Source organism: Ixodes scapularis, unplaced genomic scaffold (assembly GCF_016920785.2).
Source record: "Ixodes scapularis isolate PalLabHiFi unplaced genomic scaffold, ASM1692078v2 PGA_scaffold2__306_contigs__length_199485367, whole genome shotgun sequence".
NCBI lineage: Eukaryota > Metazoa > Arthropoda > Arachnida > Ixodida > Ixodidae > Ixodes > Ixodes scapularis.
Window position 1 is genome coordinate 117,492,679 of NW_024609857.1, and position 26,972 is coordinate 117,519,650.

The window sequence follows — 26,972 nt, forward strand, 5'->3', positions numbered from 1 at the left end:
TTGACCGCGCCGTCAGCGCGGTGTGACAGGATGTTCTTGAACTGTCAGACAACAAATCGGCGAACACGGTTGCTGAGCGACAAGGAAAACATGTTTCCCGACCGTTGCTGTTGCCTCAATCTGAAAGGGTCGCAGGACAGATGTCTCCCTCGTGTTGAAGGTTAAAGTTGTTCAAGTATTTTCTCATTGTGATAGTGCCTTTTAGTATCGAATAAAAATTACGATATTTGAAACCACTATCTGGGATACCCCCTTTCATGCATTTATCAATAATATTAATTTGGGCCTGTGCTATTGTTTGCTTACGAAATTAAGATTAAAATATTGACGATCGTGAAGTGAGAGGAAATTATATGTTATGCATATTGCAGCGATGCTCGTCGAATTCATAGTTCTTGAATCTTGATCCCAAAAAAATGCGTTTCTCATGAGCGCGTGGTACTATTTTAAAATTACACATTTAAGTCCCTCACTGTGAGAGGAGTTACTGTTATTTGTGGCAGTGAGAACCACATGAAGACCAGCTTTCGTCTTGTTTCTATTCCTATTGAGAAGCTTCATGGATGAAAAGAAACCGGAAATGACGAGTCCCGTACCTTGAACTCAACAAACTACCGGTATGATTTTGAATGGCACAAAAAGTTTGCTGCGAAAAATTACCTTACCTGCAACATTTGCGTACGACACCTGTGCATATCGAAAATAATGTAACTGGTATAAAATATTCATAGCAGACAAATGGCGACTGTACTGTAGTATGTTGTTGTTCAATATATTTTCAGTTACTGTTGGGGTTATGTTTCCTAACGGTTAGATATATCTCGTATTTCAGTGTACACGCGAGAGGAACTCTTATATTTTATGGAATGCATCCACGACAACGGATCTGAAGCGGTGGGTAAGCTTGGATTCTTCCGACTGTATGGAGCAGTTGTTCTCCAATGGGAGTCCGCGAAGGTTTTGCGGGATTTCCGAGGTCAATTGTGCGTAATACCTATAAGAAGTGGTCATTTATGACGTTGACAAACGTTGTTCGAGCCAAGAAAGAAAGGATGATGCGCGAGAGAAATAGATAATATGCGGGAGAGCCAAGTTTCCACTGCTACCCAATAGATGGCGCCGGTGTGTCCTCTCGTTGTAGAGATTCTAAAGGATTCCGAGGCACCGTGTCTTAAGAAGTGGCAAGTGTGTGAACGGGCATTAAACTTTAACTAAGAAGTCAGTATGATATAACGTACATGGGTGTGTCAGATAAGGATGGTGACAGGAGAGCCATACCTATTTTTTAATGGAAGTTTGACTTTGATGTGAGGTAAAAAAACATGTCCATGCAAAAGAATGGACCTTACTTTTGCAAAACATTTCTCTGTTTCCGTTAAAAAATCGTACCTTCGAGGAGGTGGAACTACAATTCCCCCAAATGCGCGTAGACTTAACTTGAAAGGCCACAGGAATAAAAAATAATTCTACACCGTTTATATATATATATATATATATATATATATATACGCATTTGTTTATAACATGGCAACTCTTGTAATTGAAGCCGTTATATTTGCTTAGGTCAAGTTTTTGTTACTCTAATAAAATTACAACCATGACCTCTTCCGAAACTCTTTTATATTTAGACATTTTTCGGCGATATTGTTACACATCTTTTCATAAAGTTTTTAGGGTGAAACATTTCTTACAAAGTGTTGCATGCTTTGTTCACTTTTAACAGAAACGATAGCCCTCAAATATTGTAAGTGTATTTTGCGTAGCGCCCGGAAGGTTTCAAAATATCGAACAAGCCAAAATAAAGCAAATTTTGTGCGGCAATAAAAAATGTCCTCAATGTTTTTCAATTTTGTTTATGAACTTTTGGAATTGGGTAATTCAGGATCCGCAAAGAAACATGTTGCATGTTATTGTATTAAAAAAGCGTTTTGCTCGGTCTCTGTTGCAGTTTATTACCATTATGGCTTTTTCTCTCGACGACTATACACCATTGCAATTTCCAATATATGCAAGTCCTCAGCCCAGCGTGCAATCTCCTCAGCCCAGCACGCGCATGTTCGTCACTTCGAAAAGTGAGCAAATCGCGCAGCATACCCATAAGCACTCAAAATGGAACCGTCCAGGGGTCCTTTTTTGAAAAGGTCTGGAAATCGGTAGTCGAGTCGGCTAGCGCACACCAGCTCGGAGCACGTGAAGCGAAAGCTCGCGCTGCAGAACCCGGGGATCCTGGGTTTAATCCCAACCCCTGGGCCCGTTTCGACCTAGATGAGCGTCGTGCCGGCGTGCGGTCGGGTATTACTACTGCGTGGTGCACGTTAAAGAACCCAGGCTAGCGGTTGTACTGCTCTTGCTAAATTTCTCATCCACAGCTAAGAAACAAGTCTCCCGTTGTGGCAGACTAACTTCAGGCTGTATAAACATGCGCACAAAACACTAGTAAAGTTCTTTACTCTGTTTCATATTCAGTGTACAACGCTGTCAAAGCTGCTGGCGCGAGCATGGGGTTCGGTCTCGCAGATTATTTGTACGCGTTCTCGAGCAAACAAAAGCATAGATGAAGTAAAGACCACTGCAGGCGAAGCCACGCACTCACGCGAGTAGCTTTGGCAGGGTTGTATACTATATTTCGTTTCAAGTTCAGACGCAGCCGATGCTACAAGCGACGGAGGCTTATTGCGGAGAAGGCGCCGTGTAACCGAGCTTTCGGTTGCACGTCAAAAGATCCCCAGGTGATCGAAATTAATCCTCAGTCCTCCGCTGGGGCGTGCCAGATGCCCGTCGTAGGTTTGGCACGTAAAACCCCCAAAATTTGACTTTTGATACTACAAGCGCGAGCATATAGCCCTGAACAGTGTTTGCACTTTACGAGCGCACGTGCTTGGCAGCAACTAGGTAAAGCTCAGAGCGATAAACTGGCAGCTAAAAGTGACCCCCGATTGGTCGCCGCCAAGTTGCACATTTTTGACCACCAAAACGTGACCTTATAGTTTTACGTTTAGATTTTAAGAAAGTATCGCGCACAAATAATTCCTTATTACTCTTTAATAAAAATACTGACGAGATAAGTTATGTTTCGTCTGTTTTATGTCCAAAATATGCTTTTAAGACAAAAACTCAGGCAGCTTCGCAATGCCTCCATTAGATGCCGTCAGCCGCGGTGCTCTATTTTGGGTTTTATATTCCAGCTAGACACTGATCTCTGGGGATAAGAGTATTGAAAAAAATATTTCATCACGTTTCTTATAGCGATCGTAATACAAACCTCGGCTCAGTTTTGCGTGAGGATTTGGTACGGTCACGTGTCCAGTGATCAACATTGCACAACGGGGCGGCAGCCAGGTGGGGATCTCTTGCCTGGTGAACGGGATACAAGTTTATCGCCCGAAGCCCCCATACCTCGTTGCTTGGCGGGGACACTGATAGCCCGGATCTCGCTCTTGTAGGTTCTGCTACGCTCACACTTAAAGTGTATGCTGTATGGTGTATGGCAATTGCTGTATGGCAATTAACGCGACCAACTATGGCCACTGTGGATGCGGTGTTCTAGTACTGCTAGTCGTTGAGGCAGGACACCTCCAACTTGAATTGATTGCAGCATAGATATGGTCAGGTGCTGAATTTTATAACTTGAAACAAAATAATGCAACGTGGTTATGTGCGGATTCGGAATCACGCGTTTCCAAGGGTTAATTGAGGATGATTGCGAGCGAATCGAGTAAGATTTTATATTTATTTTAATTGCCGCAAAAATATTGCACTATTTCGACTGTTTCGATATTCCGGAATCTTTCGGGTGCAATGCAAAATCACTTATAATAGCTGAGCGATAACGTCTTCGTTAAAAATTAAGAAAGCAAGAAATTTTCTGTACATAAAGTGTCAGGCGAAGAGCTGAACTCTAATATGTGTTAAAAAAATCACCGAAAATGCCTAAATACAAGATAGTTGCGCAAGACGCCAGTTTGTCATTTTATTTTACTTGAACTGCGAACTTAAACAAAAATAAATTTAACTGCTGCAATACACCAGTAGGCATGCTTTATACATAAAAATATTTACGCTGTAGAAAGCTTTATTTTTAATCTTCTGACCCTCAAAGTTTCGTCTACGCGCAATCGGGAAGATCATACTTCTGCCTCATCTCAGACACCTTTATTTGTTTTTGTTTTTAACAAAAACATTACATTTTTGTTTTGGGAAGGTAAGGTGTGTTTTATTGATTTTATATGTTTTTCTATCTAAAACAAAAGTTTAATTAAAACTAAAAGGCCCTGCACCTTGTGACCTGTCTTATCTGAACAGAGTCACATGCCACTTTTCTTTTCTCATAATTCGTGCTTGAACTATTCCGGTCCGTTGTATAAAAATAAAGAAATTTACATCATAAGTCTGTGAGTATTAAGCAAATTATGGGCTTCTCTTGAAAGCGGTAAAAATTGGTAATTGAGTTGATGGTCCCAGCTGTACCGACGAAAATAAAATGTCGATACCAACAAACTACCATTTTTCAACTCTACGACGCAGAATCATTCTATCTTCTCACTCTTTTCAGATGTTGAAACTTTGGAACAGCCACAAAAGCTTCTTCGGAGAGATGCATGAGGTGGACGTTATTGCGCTCATGTGCAAGTCAGCCGTCGATGCCGGCGATGCTCTGGTAACGCCTTTCAGAACAATCTTATCTTGGTCGACGCGTCAAATTTAGGTTAGAAGCGTTTCGTTCAGGGTGGTTCGCAAAAATGAAAGGAACCACGCCTTTCTTTTTACACGAGAGTAAGCGACAAAAGACATAGTGTCAGGACCTGCAATGCAATGCGAGTGGTGCAACATTCATCCATGACTCTACCATACATTGCGTTGAGGAAATGAGAGTTATTTAAACATTAGAGAGTTTTAGTAGATCGTTCCCATGACTCCGATAACGATATCCCGATACTCCGCCACCGCCTCCCTTGCGCATGCACAGTATCGTTATCGGGGCTATCGGAGGTATCGGAACGATCTACTAAAACTCTCTATTAATATCATACGGGTATTGGGGAATTTATAAGATGTTTGAATCCCAGGCTCGCTCCAAGATCAACCGGAAAAAAGTGGTGCACCGGCCGCTCAGCCATCTCAAATTTTAATTAAGGTTGCATTTCAGTGGTACATTTTGAATGGTAAAATTTCAGTGTGTAGCTGAGTTTTTTTTTTTTTTTTTTTGGGGGGGGGGGGGGGGGGATAAGAACAATCTTTCTGAAATTTTCAACGGAAACCTCCTCAGCAGACGACCGAGTTGACCGAGGTTTGTGCTCGTGGCGCCGCCATTAAGGTAGGCGCCGCAAGCAGACGACACTTTTTTGAAAGCAGTTGACGCCGCCGTATGTTGGTTGTGTCTACGGGAGATGTGTATTTTCTCGTTTATTAATTTTGTTGTTTTAAGGCACTCATTTTATAAGTGATTTATTTTCTAATTTCTTCAGTATGTTCACTGCACTTGGTTGGAGCGGTTAGCACAGATGTTATTGAACGGTAATCCACGTAAAAATTTGCAAAACATGAATCAATGAATAGGCTAATTGATAATTTAATTTAGTAATTAGGCGGTGGAGGCTCAATAGCTTAGCATTATCGTAGCCTTCTATAAAATAAAGGTTTAGATTACACATTGCCGGTGTACTGACGAATCCACACGTCTCACAGAAAAGAAAAGAAGGTTCATGTCGTATTAGTTTCTGTTAAAGGGTCATTGCGAAAAACTAGTAGCATTCAGTATAATTCTCTTATTAATCTTTGGGAGTTATAAACGTTTTAATTAGTAACTTTGAAGGTATGGTTTAAATAAGAAACTTGCTGGGCATTATTCAAAACAACTAAAACAACATATTGTAGTGGAATATAAGACACATATAGCCTTTTACGACGTTAAAAAAAAAATTCGGTTTCCTAACCGTCCGTCGTATTACGATGCGATTTTCTGATTTGGGTCACTACCTTGTCACTCTGCAAAAACGAATAGCTCCAAAAAAGCTCGGAATCATTCCCGTATATTTTGCCCGGTACCACAAACATTATTTACACTACGCACGTCGAAACATTGCACTCATGTGAAATCCTTGTGCATACACTGGTTCAAAAATAACGAGGAAACAATCCCTGAAAACTAACACTCTGTTTAACTGCAAACAGTATAATCTCAAGTCGCTAGGGGGTTAATTGTGCTATGCTCGAAATGGAGCGAACTAAAGATGCCGCACCGATAGCATTTTGACTATTACCGTTGTGGACTTTTAAAACACAATAAAACCAAACTATAATAAAACAACGCCGTCAATTGCGAATTGCATTCGAAGAAACACGCCAGCTGCAAAGGTAACTGTTTAAAGCTTTCGGACAAAAGCGACGGAGCAGAGTTGGCCGAGTCGTTACGCGTACGCACTAAAAACGCTATTAAGTCTCCTTAATAGACGCAGTGTACTCACACTGGTTATGTTCAAAAGAAAGCAACGTTTAACCTACCTCTGTCCTCAGAATTAATATTCAGAATCCACACGGGAGCCCTTGTTGACCACCCGTCGAACGTAACAAGTTTCGCTTAGGGCTAGTGCATTCTCGGCCAGCGGTGCCGGGGTAGCGACGATGATCACATCGACTTTTACGTCTTTACGGCCACTTAAACGTCCGAAGGCAGCTTCGTAAAAATCATCTAAACACCGAGCACACACAGACAGCGAAGTAGACGTTTTCAGCATTTTCAGTATCGGTAGCAGCAGGGCTTCTTGGCTGCACATCACGTTGCACGTTTATCGTACCACCGCCGTGTAGTATTAGTTCTGGCCGTGTTCGTGAGCCTCCGTCACCTACGTTGCGAGCATGCACAGCGAAAAAATCACACTCTTTTCGTTTCTGAGGTCTGCCGCCAGGGCGGCGACCCCCTAGATGGAACTTGCAGATAGGCTTCTTAGCCCGCTAGCATAGCGGCGGTCTAGAAGCTTGTTAACTGCTTTTCATCTAGAAACTTTGGCCTTGCCTCCCTTGTAGGAGTGCAGGACTGCTGGCGCAAAGATGCGCTGCGATGTGAAATCAAAACGTAGAAACATTTCAAAATCGATTTTTTTTTTTTTTTTTTAACGCCGTGAAATGCTATGCGTGGTATATAGATGCTTGAGCGTGTTGGTTTTTTATTTACGAGAAGGAAAGAGGGATATTGAAAACAGACAGCACAAGCTTTCGACTTTCAACAAAACGTTCACTGGTTCGACTTCGCCTCCCGAAGATCGACGGGGGGCGTCGGGAGGTAGAGAGGGAGGGTGGTGGGTGAGAGAAGTGTGAGCCATGGGGCCCTGCCCGCAGCTATGCGTGCACAACGGAAGGTGGGGGTGTGCTCTGTGTCATTTGGCACGTCATCGTTACACGGAGCCCAAGTGGCGGCGGTGCCTTGTTGGGGAAGGAACGGAAGAGGGGAGAAGGGCGCGGAGAAGCGAAGGAGAAGATAATACGGGAATTTCGACTTTTTTTTATGACTTTGGAGGAACCCTCTTGCCTCGCGGGAAGCGAATCTCTCGATCGGAAAAAGAAAAGAACGGCTGGACAGGTTTGAGACAGAAGATTTGATATTTAGAGACTCAAGGATTTCCGTGCCGAATCGACATTTGTGCCCTTCGAGAAATTTGGTTTTCGAGAACTGAGGGCTGCACGGGAAGCAGTTTTTGGCGTGAGCCACTACTGCATGGAAGGAGTCCGGAGAAGGAGACAAAATTTCCTTGCCTTGCTCACGGAGACGGCCATTCACGCAGCGCCCCGTCTGACCGATGCACTCGGCTTCGCACGCAAGAGGAATACTATACACCTTCTCCCTTGTGCAAGAACGGAAGCACTGCGCGTGTCTTTTGTGCATGTGTGTGTGTGTAAGGGGGGGGGGGGGGGGTTCTGGTTAGTGAATCGCTTGCACATGTCTCCCAATTTAAATTTAAATGAAAAAAGAACTCTGGTGGCGAATCAATGTGCCTGCGCATGCAGTCAGTCTGCCGTGTTGTGGGATTAAGGGATGCACGCAGGGCGGGTAGACCGGGTCCGGTCCCGGAGGAGCCTCCTTTGAGCGACTCCTAGACTGCAGTATGCGTTTCTTGCTGATATTACCTAGGAGGTCCACCGGGTAACTCGCCCTCCGGAGCCTGGTGGCCTAGAGAAGGGGAGGGCAGGTTTCTGGGAGCGCTTTTGAAAAGACCAGCACAGACCGAGAGACGAGTGGGTGTATCAAATATCGAAGAATTGGAAACCCTCCTGAGTAGGGTCTTCTTTTTTGAAGGTGAGGACGTTGGCTTTAGTTATAAATGCCTGAAGGGTGCAAATATCTGAGTTGGAGACAGGATGAAGAACGAGGTAGTCGTCAACGTACCGGAAGATCTTACGTTCATTACTTGGACGAGCAAGATGCTCCTGCACCGCGCGATCCACAAAAAAAAAAAAAAAAGAAGATAAATTTTGCTGAGGATCGGCACGAGACAGAAACCGATACACACGCCCGACCTCTGAATGAAGACTCTTTCCACGTGAATAAAAGTGGAGCCCACGTAGAGCCGGAGAAGATCGAGGAGGCCTGCGACCGCGATTCCGGACGCGTTTTGAAACCTGGTAATTCCATACAGGTCAATTGCCTCAGCCACAGAGCTCAGAAGAATTTGGAGGTCGAGATTGTAATATATCTCCTCGACATCCAGCGAGAACATGTTCTGGTCCTTATTGTTGTGCAAATGTCGAATAAAATCAATCACCTCAAGGGAGCCCTTAACGCGGAAGGGTTGGTGGACATCGATAGAGGAAAGGTGGTTGTGTAGGCAGAGGGCGAAAGGTTTCTGCCAGCATCCGCCTTCGGAGATTATGCTTCGAAGGGAAATATCTGGCTTGTGCGTTTTTGCGTAAAGAAGATAGAACGATACTCTTTTTATGGGGCAGAAACTAGCGTTTTTAAGGAAGAGAGGTTGAGAGAATCACAAAAGGGTTTTACTTAGGATCAAAGTGCTTCCGATAGACGGTCTTTAGGGGAACAAAGTTCTTTTAATGCCTAATCCACTTTCTTTCCGAATTTGTCTCTGTTCATTATGACGGATCGGTCCATCGTGTCCACCTCCAAGAGAATTAAACCGTATTGGCGGGGCTCCTCCACGACGGGTGTTACCATCGAGCGTGCCGGTGCACCCGCGTCACCGTGGTGCAAACCACGCCGGCCGCCGCACCGACAAAGTCCTGCCGATCACCCTCCGGGACCCTCGCCTTCAATCTCATAGACGGAGCTCGGCCAGCTGGTCCACTCTTGATGATGGCGCTGGTGGCGCGAACTTGGGGCCTTTTGACAGAAGGGCAGTTGCTTCTGCCGACAGCTCGGTGTCGGACAGATTTATAGGGGATCCAGGCCTGCCTTGCGGCGGGAGGCAGAACCCGCGAAGATGCCCTGGAGCACGCGTCTCCACGATGTCTCCAGAAGGTGGTCCGAAGATTCCCGTAGAAAAACGAAGGCGGAATGTGTGTTGAAGTAGGTGCCGAATCATCCGGTCATCAAGGGCATAGCCCAGTCTTCATCTAAAGGATTTGCCGTGAGATTTCCTTCCTCGTTATTTGCATTACTCTGTAAGTGGAAGGCCAGCTTGATGGTTCGAAGCATAGGAGACGGTGAACTGAGAAATCGGCCGCGTACTCTCGAAGGCAGACTCCCGCGGCTCGCAGTTGCAGGCGAAGAAGACTCATCTTTGACAGGAAGATGGTGGCCCAGAAGGTCGAGGATGGGTCAAACTCCAGGTGGTTCAGTGGCTTATCAGCAGGACAGCATATTGCATGTAGCTCACGGAAGTATAATATAGATGGTTGAGCATGTTGGTTTCTAATTTATGATAAGGAAAGAGGGACATTGAAGACAAACAGACAACACAAGCTTTTGACTTTCAAAAGAAAGTTTACTGGTTTGACTTCGTTAAATAGCCTTGCATCTTCTAAAATATGTTGATTGAGTAGTTTTCAATTATTTCCAGCAAGTTTCTAATTAAGACAATACTTTTAAACGTACTAACTAAAGTGTTGATTATTGAAACTATTTTAGATCCTATTTATTAACGTTATTATGTTAAATGGGCCTATTGCAAAAGACCAACATTACATTAATCCCTCTTCTGTGCAATACGTACATTTTGCAGGAACGATTTGGTTCATGTTTTGAGAAACACCCTTAAACGGTTTCATAAAAATACGAATTTCTTGTCACTCCTGTCCTAAATAAGATGATCATAGACCTCCTTTCTTGATGGCGCATCATGATCACTTCAAGCTTGTTGTCACTGCTTAGGAAATATATACGGATATTGAATTAAAAACGTCTCAATTTGTGACTTTTTCAACGGCTTGTGGAAGCAGTGTACCCAAGCGAAACATCGGCTCTCGTCCTGAGGTGTCCAAAATGTTATTTTTTTACCTATTTCCACCAGCTTTGACCACCACCACATCATATTGTTCTGATGTATACTAGTACTTTTAGAGATGAAAATATGGCTTTTCTTTTTTCTAGTATGATGACTTCGCAAGTTTCTTGCCGGTAAGTATTGAAATTTGCTTTTTTATGCCAAGGGGGGGGGGCTAACCAACTTCCCTTCTTTTAAACATACACAGCTCATTCACTGTTGACACATGATCTGTTTTAACGTCTTCGATTGGTGGTACATATGCGTCAGGGCCTTCACAAGTGACCTTCGTGACGTCACGAATGACGTCAAGAAGGTCACTCGTGAAGGCCTTGTGAAGGTCACTGTGAAGGTCGTGACCTTCGTCGTGACCTCCACGAGTGCCCCTCATGAGGTCACACATGACGTCACGTGTTACGTCATTATGGGAAACGTCCCATAATGCAACGCGTGGTTACGCCGACGGCGAGGGCGGCGCCGCTCAGTCGGAAATGGGCGCCTAAGAGCTGCCCTCGAATATATGTTAAACGTTACTGATATTTGTAACTGTTCTCTTCATTACAGCTAAAATTACACTTGTTCAGCTTCTTTTTCAACTAGCTATTACTTAAGGAGAACTTACTAAATCTGGATCTACTTAATAGGAACATGAGCGACCCAGACTTGAGCAAATGAAGATCGATTGCATGGAAGCAACCGGCGCAAAATTTTCCGGTGAGCTGCGCACTGAATTGCCAGATAATTTATTATGATTATTTAACTTCTTTTGACAAAGACATTTAATTATAAGGATGATAACCTAATCTGTTGCAGCGCCTCGCCACAAAGCCTTCCACTCTTTCCACTTTAGCAGAGCGAACGCTGGAAAGGAGGGAATTGGTGGGAAGGAAATATCAAATCGTGGCGTGCAGAGAACTTTGAGGGTGTGTCTTGGGCTATGCTAAACCTGCAACGTACTATGGCCACACTCGACCTGAGCATTCAGCTTCAAAATTCAAGAAGTTAAGAAGGACGTTACGCGTGTCTCACTATAAGGGAGAAGAAAAATAGAGTTACGTGCCAACTCTTTGTTACTCGGCATTTTGGCTGCCTTAGTAAGTGCACCGCAAACAGGCATTTGGGCCAGCCTGGGACTTAGAAAATTATAGAACCATGCTTTTAGGAGAGAACGAGTCGTTGTCTGATTTGAATCAATGGAATCACGTTATACCTCTACGGAGTGTATAGCAATTCCCAGGTATTAGAGGATTGTGAGCTACGACATTGCTCGGTGAGCAATGTAACAGTAACGGAGAAAGACGTCAGGTCTGTACAGACCTTCTACGTCTGTTTATCTCGTCATCAAGTAAAAGGAGCATTTTATATACTAGATAAGTGAATACATTAGTCCTTTAAATGTTTCTTTACTGTTTTATAGCGCCTTTATTTGTCTCAATCAGAATGTCTTTTTTTTTCAGGTAACTGATTCAGACACGCGTGGCCCGTCCTCAAACTATTTTATTTTTTATTACTTAAGAGACACAAATAAACAGGCTGTTTTACGGAAGGAAAAGTGTCTGTCTATCACACGTTTTTCAAAGTGCGTGTCGCTTTGGGTCTCATGCTGAATGCGCTGCAGCCATCTCTGACTGTTGTAATGCCTTTGTGTCTTCAGCTAACCTTTCGCGAAAGTTACACTTAGGATGTACAGGCATGCCTGCGCCACGGCCACTCGATCCCCCCTGTCCTAATCGAGTGGCCGTGGAACTGGTATGGCGCCTAGGCAACACCACCTAGACAGAAGGCCTCCGCATGGTTTCCTCTTCTTCTATGAAACGTCATCACAGTCGGATCGCGCTCGGTCGGCTATTGGACCCGAGCCCGACCTTCGACGCGCTGATTGGCCACGAGCCGCAGCCGAACACTGACGCAGCACTCCTGCCCAATCTCTCGCCTCGATCGATCTGACTATGATGACGCGTGTGGAGGCCTTCTGGCCTAGGTCAGTCCCCGACACACGCGCCGCGCGTATGCACCCGCTCGAGATCATGGCTCGCGCTGTCCCGTTGTCATGGGTGGCAGCTTGGTTGCTTGATACATAACAACACGGCGCACAGCTGACCAAACCAACGACGGGCATCTGGCATGCCTCAGCGGAGGCCTGAGGATCAATTTGGACAACCTGGGCATCTTTTGACGTGCAACCGAAAGCTCGGTTACACGGCGCCTCCTCCGCAATAAGAATACCGGAGAAGCTTAAAGGGGCCATGAAACGAATTTTGGGTTGAGATGAATGATTTCAAATTGGGACTTTACTAATCGCATACCATTTCGTTGGCCAAAAGAAAGAGGTTAGAAAGTCAAAAGCCAGCTTTTCGGTACGAACATTTGAAAATATAGCGGACTATTTTGTACCTTCTTGCCTTCAAAAGCTCTCTGCCTTTTCACTATGATACATCCGCGGTTCCAAAAGCGCGTCACCGGCGCCAAACTGACGTCAGCAGAGCCAAGCTCACGCATTGGACACGAGAACTGCGTCACTCGGACCTATGCGCTCGTCAACAATCAATCCGTCGACGAATATTTGGATTCGCGCTCGTGGCCAATGAGTGCCCTGACGGAACTTATTGTCACTGGGGAATGACAAGTTTTATGGTGTGCATAAAAAGCACGGTGGAAGCTAGGAGTCATCGCACCGGTGCCGAAGGAATGTCACGACCACGTGATTTCACAATTGGCATTTGAGTTGAGGATTAAAGCTAACGAGGAAGAAGTAGGAAAATCGTTTCATGACCCTTTTAACTCATCGGATCCCGAAGTAGTCGTATAATGCGTACACCGTGTGTGTGTCATCGAAGCAGCAGTAAGCATGAAAATCAAGCTAATAATGTACAATCAGCAAAGCTAAGAATAACCAGCTCAACCTAAGCTTATGGTACGGATATCCTGGCATAGCCACTGTTTGGTCTTTTTTTTTTATGTCACTTAGCCCATTACTGGAATATGTATGAGATCGTCACGTTCTTAGAGTAACAACGGGGTGAAGAAGAAAAGGAGAAGGGCGAGCTGAAGACAAGTGGAGGGCACGAGGTATGGGCTGTTTGATAATTTAAACCCATGTTAAGGGTAAAAAAAAAAAAAAAAAAAAAAAACAGGACGCGGGATGGCTAGAAAAAATGCGGTTTTCGTGTAAGGATCGTCAAACTATGCGGCGCTGGAGAAATGCAGCCTTCTGCGTTAAGTCCTTATTTCGAACTCTTTTTGTTCGCCTACCGCCAATTGAAAAGCATGCGGAAAGGGCCTTAGAACGCACCTGGTATCGATGCGCCGCAGCGTTCTTCCGCAACATAAAGTTCGTCTGCTTTCCTCGCCGTCACCATAGCAACGAACGCCGAATGAATGGAAGCACGTACGGTACCGCCGCGTGAAGCCAACAACAGCTGACGCCATTTTACGAACGCCGTCTGCTAGCCAAAGCCGAACGCGGTGTGTCAGATCAACCGCCTTCGTCGGTGCGCCGCTGGCAAAGACGACGAAGCTGAGACACGACGACGCCGATTGAGCAAGCAAGAGCACCGCGGGACGACCGCAACGGGGGCCTTTAGTGGGATCAATACGCGCGAAATAAGCAAAAGAACAATTGTTATTTGAATCATAACACGCGATATACAAGTTGGGGACCACATACCTTGACTAGGTTTTTCCTGTGAACTTTTTACAGATACACGGGGTGCCGCATTCAGAAAACAGCTCCGTTTGCAAAATATGGGGGCCCTGAAAAGGGCCGTTTAGACCGCTACCAGAACCTATAACTGACGTAACGAGCACTTGACAAGCGGTTGGCGCATAAGTCGTTTTTATGCATGCAGGCGGGCGACGGGCTCAGCGCAGTGGATCGCTCGAAGTCACCGGGGCCGTCAGAATCCTCGCCCTGCGTCGGGGCTCTAGATTTTGGCGGTCGCGGCGACGAACGACTGCAATCTATCAGTGTTTCCGCGCGTCTTCTCTCTCCTCCAAAACATAAACTTTGCAAGGTGACCAGTGAAATGTTGGCTCTCGCGCCATCCAGATGGAATAGAGTTTTAAGCGTGGGCCCAGGTGCCCTCCACCGAATTGGTGTGCGCTCTGCACTACAAAGACAGAAAAAAAAGCCCAACGAAGGCGCCACAAGAGTAGTGTGAGGCCATTCAGGTGGGTCTGTACTACCCAAATTGAGGGCGTCACACTTTGTCCAAAGCTTCAGCGCAGGAGGCATTTTGTTATTTTATATACTACTGTATCCTTCTTCCCAGCGTTAGCCTTAGTGGACGCTCGTCAACACCCGGTTTTCTGGCTTGTCATATGTGTAAGACTAAAGTCACTAAATAAAGCTACGCTTTCAGAGTACCAGCCGCCTCGGTGGCTCCGAGGCGAGAGCGCCGGCCTACGGATCCCCAGGTGGCGGGTTCGAATCCCGGCCGAGGTGCCCGCAATATGACGGAGGCTTATTGCGGAGAAGGCGCCGTGTAACCGAGCTTTCGGTTGCACGTCAAAAGATCCCCAGGTGGTCGAAATTAATCCTCATTCCTCCGCTGGGGCGTGCCAGATGCCCGTCGTAGGTTTGGCACGTAAAACCCCCAAATTTGACTTTGACTTTGCTTTCAGAGTACCGAAACTCCCAAACTACACGTCTGAAGCAAGTCAGGCGCCGCCATCTTGGGTCCGCGCGCAGATGAAGGAGTGGCTGTAGATGAGCCAAGCCGAGCTGTAGCCGTCGCCTGCGCCAGCTGCCGCGGCCGCAACTGTGGCAGCGAATCAATAGACAGTTTTAGTATAGCGTTGCTGGATCTTACGTACGCAATACGCAATAGTATATAGGTACGCTAAAATTGACCTGCTCGGACCGAATTTAGTTGTGCGTTACGTTTTCGAGTGAACACCGCGCATGATCTTGGTTAAATTTGCTATACTTCGTTTCAGCTTCCGTCTGAGCGCAGCCAAAGGCTGAGGGACGGTTCGCAACTTCGAAAAGAGCATTCCTACGCATCGCAAAGTAGTCCGCAAAAGTAATTTTTTTAAACAACTGTTTTGTGCGTAAACGTTGCACAATATTCCAGATGTGTACTGCTGAGAATGATTTGCAACTAAAGGAATTAAATATCTGAAGTTTATGTTTTTATTAATATATGTAAATGCATACGGTTGGTGAAAACACGTACATCCGCTGGCAACACGGCTGCAGCGCTAGGTTGTGATTTCGTTCCCGTAATGGCCGAATCATGTGCTTCGCTGCTTGTTCGTTGCTTTCCTCCCCGAGTCGCTTCAAAACGTCCTTTCGCAAAGGCATGTTTGGGCGTCAGGCGCGAGAGGTCGTGATGAATGTCTACTTTCCGATTCGGTAGGAGACTCCGGCCGCGTCGTACCGCGAATGCGTTGTAAACAAGAAAAGCGTCCGGGCCACTACAATTCCCTGATACGCGGCGAAATCAGGGCACCCCTTTACCTGCCGATCACATTGAACGCCGAGAAGCTGGTGGAAAGGACTGCGCTTCGAGCCCTGGTATATCCAGACAATACAAGGAAACATCAACGGCCGGGTCATCGGTCACCTTGCAATGTTTACCTACATCTCGAAACTATGCCGAAATGCCGAACAGGTGGAAAGCTCGGACACGGACGCCAGCGGCCAGCCTACGTACTGACATCCCTTGTGACTAAATTTCAGAACGTGAAAGGGCCCCTTTTAAACCTGTAGCAGACGATACCGTTGATATACACCCGCAGCAGACGAAATACTCGGCAAGCGCGGGCGGCGCGGACGACCAGCGGCGCAGCGGAGTGATACAAAAGTGCAGGCGAGATCGCGTGACCTATTGCCGGTGTGTGATTGGCTCCGGCCACACGTAGCTTTGGCTGCGCTCGCACGGAAGCTGAAACGAAGTATAGAGCCGTAGAGTTCCGCGTGCTTATAGCGCAACCATGCTCCTGGAAAGAAATATTGCAAATGAAAACGTGTCCAATCATTTTATTTCAAATTAAACCAAGCCACAGCTGCCTCGTCAAGCGCGCTTTTCTGCGGGGTACAGAGGCTACGAGTACGAGTGCGTAGCCGAATTCCATCATGGAGGCTCCGTCAGTCGTCCCCTGGAAACGGCACCTTTTATCAATGCTATCGCGGGATGAAATTCAAGACCCTGATGTCCAGTGCATAGCGAGAACTTCGGCGATTTCTTTTCGAGTCGTTCGTCCGTCGGCGATGAACTGTGGAAATAGGCTTAGCGTTGAGCAGATCGCAACGTCGACGCACACTGCGAGTGGCGAACATTTCCATTGTGCACTCCTTCAGCTGCAGCGCGATCTGATTCGACCGCGGTAGGTCCCAGAAAGAATCGCCGAGCTGAACACCACTCAATCTCGCGTAACACAGAACTTCGAAAACACCACGTCGCCCTTGCTGCGCTAGTCGAGGCCACCGCCATCTTGAAACTGTCGCTCTCGTTGGGTCCGAGATCTCTCGAGAGCGTCCCGCAAGGCCCGCTAGCCAGCAACGCAAAATCCCCAGCGTTGCGTGCGTACGCAATACGCTAGCCCTTCTATTGCGTTCTGCGCATGCGCACTCACGACCCGCAATCCCCCTTCCGTACGCAAAGCTATAGCGTACGGTCCACTAAAACTGTCTAATGTCGTGTTGTTCGTACCTCGACGTAACACGGAAAACGCGCGTGCTGAGCGACGGACTTCAGCGTGCGCGCGCAGTAAACAGCAGCAGGCAGAGGATCGCTGGACCCAAGATGATGGCGTTGAAAGACCGTGATGATGACGATAGCGACTCACGTGACTGCCGCTGTCCAATGATGCCGCAGAGAACCAGAATATTGTTGAATAGAGCGGCTGTATTGTCGGCAAAATTTCAAAGAAAAGGAATGCGGTACTTTGAAAGCGTAAGTGACTCTAGGTAAGACAAGCGAGGGTCAGCAATGGCCACTGTAACCTGGCGCTTGTGCAAAGCGTCTATATCTTATTCGACGTTTGCTCCAACATGACTTGTCCGGCACGCACCATTATTGTGACTGGCTCAGTCAGAGTAAGTACCGCGACTCCGCGAAAAAAAAAAAAAAACTCTCTTTTTTGTAGCGCAAAAATAAACTAGATATCGCGGAGCGCTCTAACTTCGTCATAATGTAGCGCCAGCCGTTCGAGCGAGATGCCGAAGTTTCAACATGTACCATTGTCGGAATAAAAAGTTTGAAGTGAAAACGGTTTTCGTCTGTGAGAGGACGCCGTCAGTGAGAAGCAGCAGACGGAATGCCGGTTTGCGACCGCATCTCACAGATGGTGCCCCCATCGGCCGAAGGTTTCTGGTTAGTTTCGGTTTCGGTCTTTCGGTTTGCAACACAGTACCGTCGCATGGTTTCTCACGTGCTCCACTCGGTTTGGGCACAATTCCTGGCGGTTGTTGGTCTTTTCTTTAACCAGGATTATGCTCGCTAAATTGTGTATTTGTATACCGTCTTTATTTATCCTGAATAAAGATGTCTTGTTGCTCCACCTGCAGCTGACTCGGCGTTTTTGTTATGACGCGAGCCCTCCATTGATTTAGAGGTAGAACATGGTGTGCGACATCGGACTGCAGAAAATGGAGGTAACAAAGGGAGCAATATCTCGGACGAAAAAAGGGCGCATACAAAGAATCTTTTTTGCATGGGGATTCAGTTTAGAGAACACGGGAGAGCAGCCGCGATAAGGGTGGCTGCAGACTCCGTGACGATAGCATTTGGCAGCCGTAAAAAGGGCTGCCGAATGTAGACGCTGCTACTACGGCTCTACTCCGGACGGAACCAAGACTTCGTCGAGGCATCGTAGGCTCCAAGTGCAGATGCTAGCAGGCGTGGTCTAGTACTTTCCGAAGGCAGCAGCTCAGGCACGTATCCTGGATTTTGTTTCGGGGGGGGGGGGGGGGGGGGGGGGGGGAGGGGGGGCGCCCGTGACCAAATGCTGTTTGAGGAGGAGGGGGGAGAGGAGGTCCCAGCAGAATAGAAAATTTCGGGGAAAACCAGGCCCCATGCCCCCCCCCCTCCCCCCCCCACTGGCTGGGGGAGGGGGGGGGGGGCATGTGTCGAGTAGGGGGATGCAGCCCTTGTACACCTGGTACTTCACAAACCCCCAAATGAAAAATTGCATTATGTGAGGTCTGGCGATCGGTGTGGCCACGGCATGTTCGGTGATCCCCGGCACATCGAGTGTCCTGGGAAGATGGTGGCCAGCCAGTGTCTTACACTTGTGCCCCTGTGGGGGGGTGCCCCATCTTGCATAAAAGGCATACGTCCCGCTGCATGTCATGTGCTTACAACTCCGGAAGAAACTCATCCTGCATCATCTGCACGTGAGTGTCTCCAGACACGTTGCCGTCTGAGAAAAAGGGGCCAACGACGCTCTCTCTCTAGAATCCGCAACGGACTGTTATTTTCAACGACTCCAAACCCTCTCGAGTATCCAGTCTAGTTCGTCGAACTCCAGTAGTGACAGTTCTGGGTGTCGACCTGCACGTCCAGGGGAAATACCGCGTCATCACTAAACAGCAAAATATGCAGATGTGATGGATCTTGTGCAATACTGAGGAGATTGTTCTGGCAAAAGTTGAGTCACTTCTCGTGTCACCGGGCAACAACTCATGAATCAGGCCAAGCTGGTACGGGCGCAACTCTTGGATAACTTTGCTTACAGTGTGCTTGGATACACCGAGCAAACGTGTGGCTCTTCGCAAAAGCGGACGGGGATCTGCCACGAAGACACCGACGATAGCGAAGCGGCCGGAGCTTGTCTTTTTGAGGAGGAACGTGGAAGACGGGCGTTTTTTTCTTGACGCTACTTCTGGAAAGCCCACGTCCAGATCACCGACTTGAAAGGTGGTCGTAAGCCAAACTCGAAGAACTTGCGCTTGACCTTTTTAAAGCCTCCCAGCTTGACGTACTACAAAGCGGCCTGACTCCGTTACTTGCGCGTTAACTGTCGCACAATGAACACCCCTGTTGGCAAGAAAACAAAACCGAACATAAACAAGCAATGCAAGTGCGCGTAATGACTGTCGGCGTTTGTGAAGACAGGAGCAGACGACGTCTGCTTTTGTGTTTATCGGGATGCCTTTACGTAAAAAAAACACCCCGAGTGACTACAGTTTCTGCTTCTATATTTAGTTTTTTTTTTATTAACTACCGACAAAGTTGGGGAAAAGGATACGATTCTTTTGTCAGGTATAGTAAATTTGCCGCCAGCCGTTCGGGTTAGACCATAGCAACGAGGTAGAGGAGCTTAGAGCTATAAGCCGGGGTTCCGGTCTGCACTCGAAAGTGGCCCCCATAAGGCCGCTGCCATTGTACGCAAATATGACCACTCGTCACGTGACCAAACCATATACGTGAAGTCACAGGAAAAATGGCAGCGCCCAGGCAGCGGCTGGACCCAGCTGGGCCGGAGCATTGGCCGGAGCTTGTCGGATGTTTTGTTCGTTGTCGTTCGTCTCGGTGAGTTGAATCCAGACGCGGAAGCCGTCATATGAGGCCGGTCGTAAGCGACTTCAGGATTCAGCGTGGTGTCTGACGTAGGTATAACTGGAAAATACGAAGGAATGGTGTGCATTTTGCTGGTAACCGACGGGGATATTACCACGACAGAGACATCGGCCCTACGTTGCTCGGAGCTCGGATTGATTCGGACACCGCTAGGATAAATTTTAAGGCGACATTTCTGTGCTCTCGTTGACCACAGGAACCTTCGAGATCTGCGGTGAAGTGTGTGCAATATATTTGGATATACAATTTAGCGACGGAAATTGCGTGAGTCCTGCTTGGCACTGTGCAATCGCGGTGCCGCTTCGCTCAAATGACCGAAGGCTCACTTTGGTTGTACCGTGCACCGGAGAGCTGCCTTGAAGCATGTAGTTCCCGTGCCGTGCTAAATGATACTGTGCGGCTTCCCAAATTGTTCCGGCGTAGACGTGCTCTTTCTCGGAGCACAGGTGTGCGGCGCACCGAAGAGGTGCCTTCAAGCTGGTATACGTTCCTCTGCCTTGCTTTAGGTGATGCTGTGCTGCTTGCTAAATTGTTCTGGCGTAGACGTGTACTTTCACGGAGCACAGGTATTGCAGTTGGTATTGATTCCGCTGGTCTCTCGCACGTTTCGCCGGCACAAATGTTTCATCAACACTCGTTACGCGAATTGCAAGCTGTATGGGCATTTCGTCGCGCGTGTTACCTACCCAGTCCACCCCTCCACGCCGCTTTGCGACGCCAGTCTGCAGCGGCTCATTACCAGAAAACTGGTCCCACATCCATTTCAGTTCAACTCATCCACGGCAGTCGCCAAACCCCGAAGGAGAGGATTGATCCGGACAGAATGCCACTAAAGCACTTCAGCTTCTTTAGTGGTCAGTATGGACTCCCATCTGTCTGTTTTGTTGTATTGTGACGGATGCTTGCTTCGGTAATATTTTCTATCAAAATTTACTACTGTGGAAATATCCAGGCTATGCTCGGCTGTCATCGTATTTTATGGTGGAGGTGCTGCGCACTCTACCCATTGCCCTTCACTCTGTATGGACCCTGGCGGCTCCTCAGCCGAGTTGCTCGATAACAAGACACGGATGGAGGATTATACCGCGTCTTAAACCCCCGGCGAGACGTGAACCAGGTCCTACCCTGAGCCCGGCAGACAAACCGCGCGACGTGCGAGTACCACTAGGACGAACCTCGGAAATACACCACGAAGAACCTGAAAACCGAGCCAGTCGCTGCTACCAGCAAGAACCACCGGATTTCGGTCTTTTGTCAGAAAAACCGAAGCTGACTAAGCCAACAATGACAAACTTGTAGCAGCTAACCGCGTCCGCGCCCACCATCGTTTCCATGCCCGTCGCACCTCACTTACTGATGTCCTTTCACGCAAGGTGTATGCAGACGTCGAGGGCTGGATTGAAGAATATGACCGTGATACCCGGAACAGGGGTAGACTGAAAACCAGATCCTGCAAAACCGATTCTTCTCCTCAAAGAAACTGCCAGGCACTGGTTTGAGAACCACGAATCCTCCTTAACGTCTTGGGAAGTTTGCAAGATCGAGCTGAAGTGCACGTTCATCAGCCAACATTGACGAGAGAGTGCCGAATTCCTGATTCTGTCCTAGACACTGCCCCAACGAGAGCGTCACCGCCTGCATGGAGGATGTTTTGCGCCTGATCGAGCACCCACACCAACCCTGATGCCACAGAAAACAAGAAGCTAAGAATCCCATGTCCCTCATGTGAGAGACAACAACTTCGGCAGCCTTGTCCGCAACCCCACGACAACAGTCGAAGGGTTCATATCACCGAGGCTTCCAACATTTAATGTACGCTGCAGCCCCGAGCCTGTCAATATCAACAACTCCCCAGCGTCTCGACACTCGAGTCGTCCAGCTGCAACTTCGACGCCAGCCTCCCAGGCATCCGCGACATCATCCACGACGTTGTCCGGGAGGAAATCAGGAAGCTAGTTCCTGCCATCAGTTGCCCGTTTTTTTTTTTTATTTTGATTGCTGAGATTGTTTCGGAACAAATTCGACAGGCATTTCAACTGGAGACTTTTTCGAGCGAAGCGCCATCTGACGAACCAAGGGTGACTTACGCCACAAATTCACAACAACCGCCACCGGCTCCCCGTTACTATTCAATGCCAATTCAACTAGACACGCCAACGCCGAAGCATTCCCGACATCGGGAATAACCAGTGTAGGTCCGCGCTGAACAAAGTACACCGAGGAAAACAGAGGTGCTGCGAATGGTCTACCAAAATCCACTCTGCTACCACTGCATGAGGCCGACCATGCCTACCGAAGCTGCCCGTACCAATGAATTGGCCTGCAAGGGTTCGTTCTGAACGACCCTCAACCACGTCTCGACAAACGTCCGCGAAACATTGAGGATTATCTTCGGCGATCTTTGTACCTGGTGCCGACATTACCCTGAAGCTCTTGATCTGAAGCTCTTGATCCGGTGAAGTGCCACCATGCAGAGGGCATGGTGGCACTTCACCGGGAGCGATGGATAACCCTCTAATGTTTTTCATGCAGTGTCTGATATCCCTGGCTGGATATACGGGCTCGGTGATGCTGCAGCTCGATTCAACGGAATGCTCGGCCAGCGGAACCACGATGGGGCAGCTCGACTCAACAGAGCGCTTGGTCAGCGCAACGGCGACAGCGCAGATCAATCTTACGGATCACCAACACGCCTCGTCACGATTGTGGTCACGGTCTCACGGAAGCAGCGATGCCCCTTCACGTATCAACAGAGAACCTGGCAACATGTTCAAGCCACTGGTGCTCAGCGACATCGCAAATACCGGAGCGACATCGACAACACGTCCCGCCCCCGCCTACGTAACTACAAAAGGGCCGCGTTGGCTGCTCAGCGTCAGAGGGCATGGAGGCACTTCACCGGGAGCAATGGATAACCCTCTAATGTTTTTTATGCAGGTGAGTAATGATCGCTCCTTGTATTGTAAACGCACAAGCAACATTTGCTTTTTTTCGCTGCCATGCCCTCGGACGTGTGTGTTGTTGTTGCAGGAATGTATGATGTCACTTTTGACCTATTGTTATGCGGGGACATTGAATCAAATCCGGGACGTGATGAGGGGGGCACTGATACCCCACTGACGATGGAGGAAATGGTGAAAGCTATTCTGGCTACACAAAACGTGATTATAAATGATCTCGGAGTAATAAAAACTAGCCAGCAACAGTTTGAAAGCAAATTCGACACTTAGCTAAAAGTGTTGAACAGATTGAAGTAATAGTCCAAGACACAAACGAGGTTAAAGATCAAGTCGTAGGTCTTCAACAAAGCGTTACGTCAATGCAAGAAGACCTTTTTGAGTGTCAGAGGAAGCTTCGCAGTCTAGAAGATTATAGCCGCCGCAATAACCTTATGCTTTTTTGGGATTCCGGAAGACAACAATGAAACGCCAGATACGTTAAAATCAAAGGTACTGGATGGTGTTTTTGAAGAAACGCTTGGAATTCGTGTTAACACTGTCGAACGCTTGCATCGCGTTGGGCGAAAAACGAACAGGAATCGACCTGTCATCGCTAAATTTTTCGTTTCCGCAGAAAAAGAATCTTCTAAAGAAACGCCGACTACTGAAAGGGTGTAAGATAACAATGGAACACGACTATTCCCGGATGACACTTGAAAGGCGCAAGAAGTTGGGGGAATGCAGCAAGCGGCATCATGATAACTGAGAAAACATTTTCTAATTCATGACGGGATAAAGATTGGCGACAATATTTTTTGGGGGATGATATCAATGGGCAGATGTGTAAAGCAAACAAACAGCAAGCTCACCCAAACAATAAGTGACGCCACAAATCAGTAAGCACCCGCTGAAATTTTTTAAGATATTGAGCTTCACTGCTAGAAGTATATTAAATAAAGTAGACGTACTAGAAATCTTGTTGTTTCATGACCCTCACATTGTTGTAATTACGGAGACCTGGCTGCACGGTGGTAATTGGGACAATGAAATTGTCCCACCTCCATACAAAATGATTCGGAAAGACAGAGGATCAAGAGGTGGGGGGGGGGGGGGGGGGAGGGGTGGCTATCATTTTTAAACACACGGTAGATTTGGTTCCAATAAATTGCCTTATCAACGGTGAGGTATTATGGTGTAAAGTAACAATCGACGGAAATACATTTATTATAGGTGCCGTTTATAGGCCCCCAAACACCGCGCCAAAGTTTTTAGAAGATTTATATGACTACATGGCTCTACAATTCACCGACAAAGCTAAAATTATTTTGACAGGGGACTTTAACCTGCCCGGTATTGATTGGACAACTAGCCAAGTGGGTGAAAATAAGGTACTGTCCTCAGAACTGCTTCTTGATATTGCTTTTTGTTTCAACCTGAGACAGTTAGTGATCGGTCCGACCCGAGAAACAAATGCTGGTCAATCAACGTTAGACTTATTTTTTGTTAGCAATCTGGTTCAAGTGGACGAGATTGATATTATTGATGGAGTGTCAGATCATAAGATGTTGGTATTTTCATCGCAACTCTCGAAAAAAATATCCCAAAACACCCGTCCCGAATATTTAGTTCACGGTTTCCAGAACGCGGATGATGTGTCTGTTCTTGACCACTTAGAAGAGCATTTTGATCATTTCAGTCATCTATCTGATGTGAACGAGCTGTGGAGAAAGTTTAAAAGTATTGTATCCCACTGTATATGTCGTTTTGTTCCTTCAAAGAAAGTGAGAGCAAAAAGGAGGCATCCTTGGATAACGAGGGAAATTCTGCAAATAAAACGAAAAATAAAACGCCGAAGAAAGAACAAAGTTAGAAACACCACTGAGATAGCGAATTTAGGACGGCAGTTAAAGGATCTTGCGACGCAAGCAAAGGAAAGCTACTGTGGTAATGTGCTCTCACGGTTCCTGAGGGAATCCCCACAGAACTTTTGGCGTTTCTTTTCGACTCCGAAGGAAGAAATTGCGCAAGTTTTAATCAATAATGAAGTTGTCTCTTGTCCCTCTGCGATTGCAAAAGAATTCAACAAATACTTCCAGTCTGTTTTTACGGTGTCACGTGACCCACCGGTAGAGCCTGTCGTCGTACCCAACGACTCACAAATGCCGGAGTTGGTTTTGTCTGAAAGTGGTATTTTTAATTTATTCTTGAATATAAACGATAAAAGAGCATCCGGACCAGACAATATCCCCAACGCATTTTGAGAAGATATGCAGAGTGGGTTTCACGGTATTTATATTTAATTTTTTAAGCGTCCCTTCTTCAGAGTAAGTTACCAGAAGACTGGCTTTGTGGGAAAATTCTGCCCATTTACAAGTGCGGAAACAAGATGGACATTCAAAATTATCGCCCCATATCATTAACAACGACATGCTGCAAACTTTTAGAGCACATAATTTCTAAACATATAAATACATACTTAGAGGAAAATAACTTACTGTATGAACACCAGTGCGGGTTTCGTCAGGGTCTTTCGACAGTCACGCAATTAATACAGTGCACACATGAGGTTGCATCAGCAATAAACGAACGAAGTCAGGTTGACGTAATATTTATGGATTACTCTAAAGCATTTGACCGGGTACCCCATGACAAATTAGTACAAAAATTAAACTTATTGGGATTAAATCAGGTTTTGATATCTTGGATACGTTCTTATGTAGAAGGAAGAATGCAGTATGTTAGCTGTAATAAAGTTTGCTCTCCTCCGTTAGCAGTTTACTCAGGAGTACCCCAGGGATCAGTGTTCGGGCCCCTTTTATTTTTAATTTATACAACAAATTTCCCTCCCTCGGTTCAAGTTAAATTGTTTGCAGACGACTGTATGGCCTTTTCAAAAGTGGCTAGAGTTCAGGACAAGGAAATTCTCAACCAGTCCCTGGAAGACATCTTCTTGTGGAGTAAGAAATGGGGTATGGTAATTAATTTTGATAAAACTGTCTCTTGCTGTATTACAAATAAAAAGAAGGTCTTAGACTTCCGCTATTCTATAGGTGGCATTGAACTTAAGTAGAAGAATTTAAGTATTTAGGAGTTATTTTAGCTAATACCCTGAGCTGGAATAGTCACGTGGATTACATATGCGCCAAGGCTTATCAGAAATTAGGCTTCCTTAGAAGGCATCTTAGACATGCAAATAGAGATGTTCGATTAGCTGCGTATAAATGTTATGTACGTCCAATTTTGGAATACGCGGGGTGCGTATGGGACCCATAGAGGAAGCGGCAGGTTGCACAAATTGAACGGATACAGAATCTGGCACTTCGGTTTTTTTTTTTCTGAGTATAGTCGCACCGAGTCAGTTACGGCAATGAGAAATGAAGTGCGGCTTGATTGTTTAGAGAAAAGAAGGAAAGTGTGTAGATTAAAGGAATTGTACGCGGTGGCTAATGGCTTGACAAAGATTAATCCTGAAGTGTACATTTTACCTTCAACATCACGCTCCAAAATAACGAGCGATACTAAAGCAATTGCACCCTACCAATACAGAAATGATGTCTTTAAATACTCTTTCTTTTGTCAGACTATTATTGAATGGAACGCCCTGCCAGAGCAAGTTGTCAATTGTTGTAGTCCTGAATTATTTGAAGCAAAACTGAATGAATTGTTTGGTTAAGTTTTGCATGTGGAAATGTATAATTTGAGCATGCGTGGGTAGCTGCAACCTACCTGCGCTCGCTTCACACGGTGAGTGTATGATTGAGTTACTTATTTTCTGTGTGTTGTTTTTTTTTACCCTCCTGTGTAGACCGACGGGTCCACAGTATTTCAAATAAATAAATAAAATAAATTCCCTTCACCTCGACGGGAGGTAAGCACGACAAAGCAGGTGAGCGGCAGTGCAAGGACAGTTCATTTGGTGTCGGTTGTCGTCTAAGGACAATATCTAATAATTTGTTGACACTAATTACCTGTGTCCACGCCACAAAGCAAACAATTTCCAACTTTGAGGGAGAATGCCGCTGAGTGACTTGAAGAAGTAGAATGGTTCGTTGTTCTAAAAAGTGGACTTCAAGCAT

General features: G+C 46.6%; 2 protein-coding genes across 2 annotated transcripts in view; one reads left to right on the plus strand and one right to left on the minus strand.

Moving 5' to 3' along the window:
* The first annotated feature begins 629 nt into the window (after positions 1-629).
* LOC121046828 lies at positions 630-12,037 on the plus strand. Its single transcript, XM_042291517.1, has 5 exons — positions 630-714; positions 833-894; positions 4,553-4,657; positions 10,538-10,564; positions 11,888-12,037. The coding sequence occupies exons 1-5, from the start codon at positions 630-632 to the stop codon at positions 12,035-12,037; spliced, it is 429 nt and encodes a 142-aa protein (XP_042147451.1).
* Positions 12,038-13,394: 1,357 nt separating this feature from the next.
* LOC121836583 (protein 5NUC-like) overlaps positions 13,395-26,972 on the minus strand; it is a 52,021-nt gene continuing 38,443 nt past the window's right edge. The window contains exon 4 of the mRNA XM_042291518.1: positions 13,395-13,405. Within this exon, the coding sequence (XP_042147452.1) occupies positions 13,395-13,405 (11 nt within the window). The remainder of the gene's footprint in view (positions 13,406-26,972) is intronic.

Excerpts from the sequence above, each read along its gene's own strand:
- LOC121046828 (XM_042291517.1), top strand. The coding sequence starts at position 630 with ATGGCACAAAAAGTTTGCTGCGAAAAATTACCTTACCTGCAACATTTG. Across the intron at positions 895-4,552 it reads ACGACAACGGATCTGAAGCG|ATGTTGAAACTTTGGAACAG; the intron begins GTGGGTAAGCTT and ends CACTCTTTTCAG. Across the intron at positions 4,658-10,537 it reads TCGATGCCGGCGATGCTCTG|TATGATGACTTCGCAAGTTT; the intron begins GTAACGCCTTTC and ends TCTTTTTTCTAG.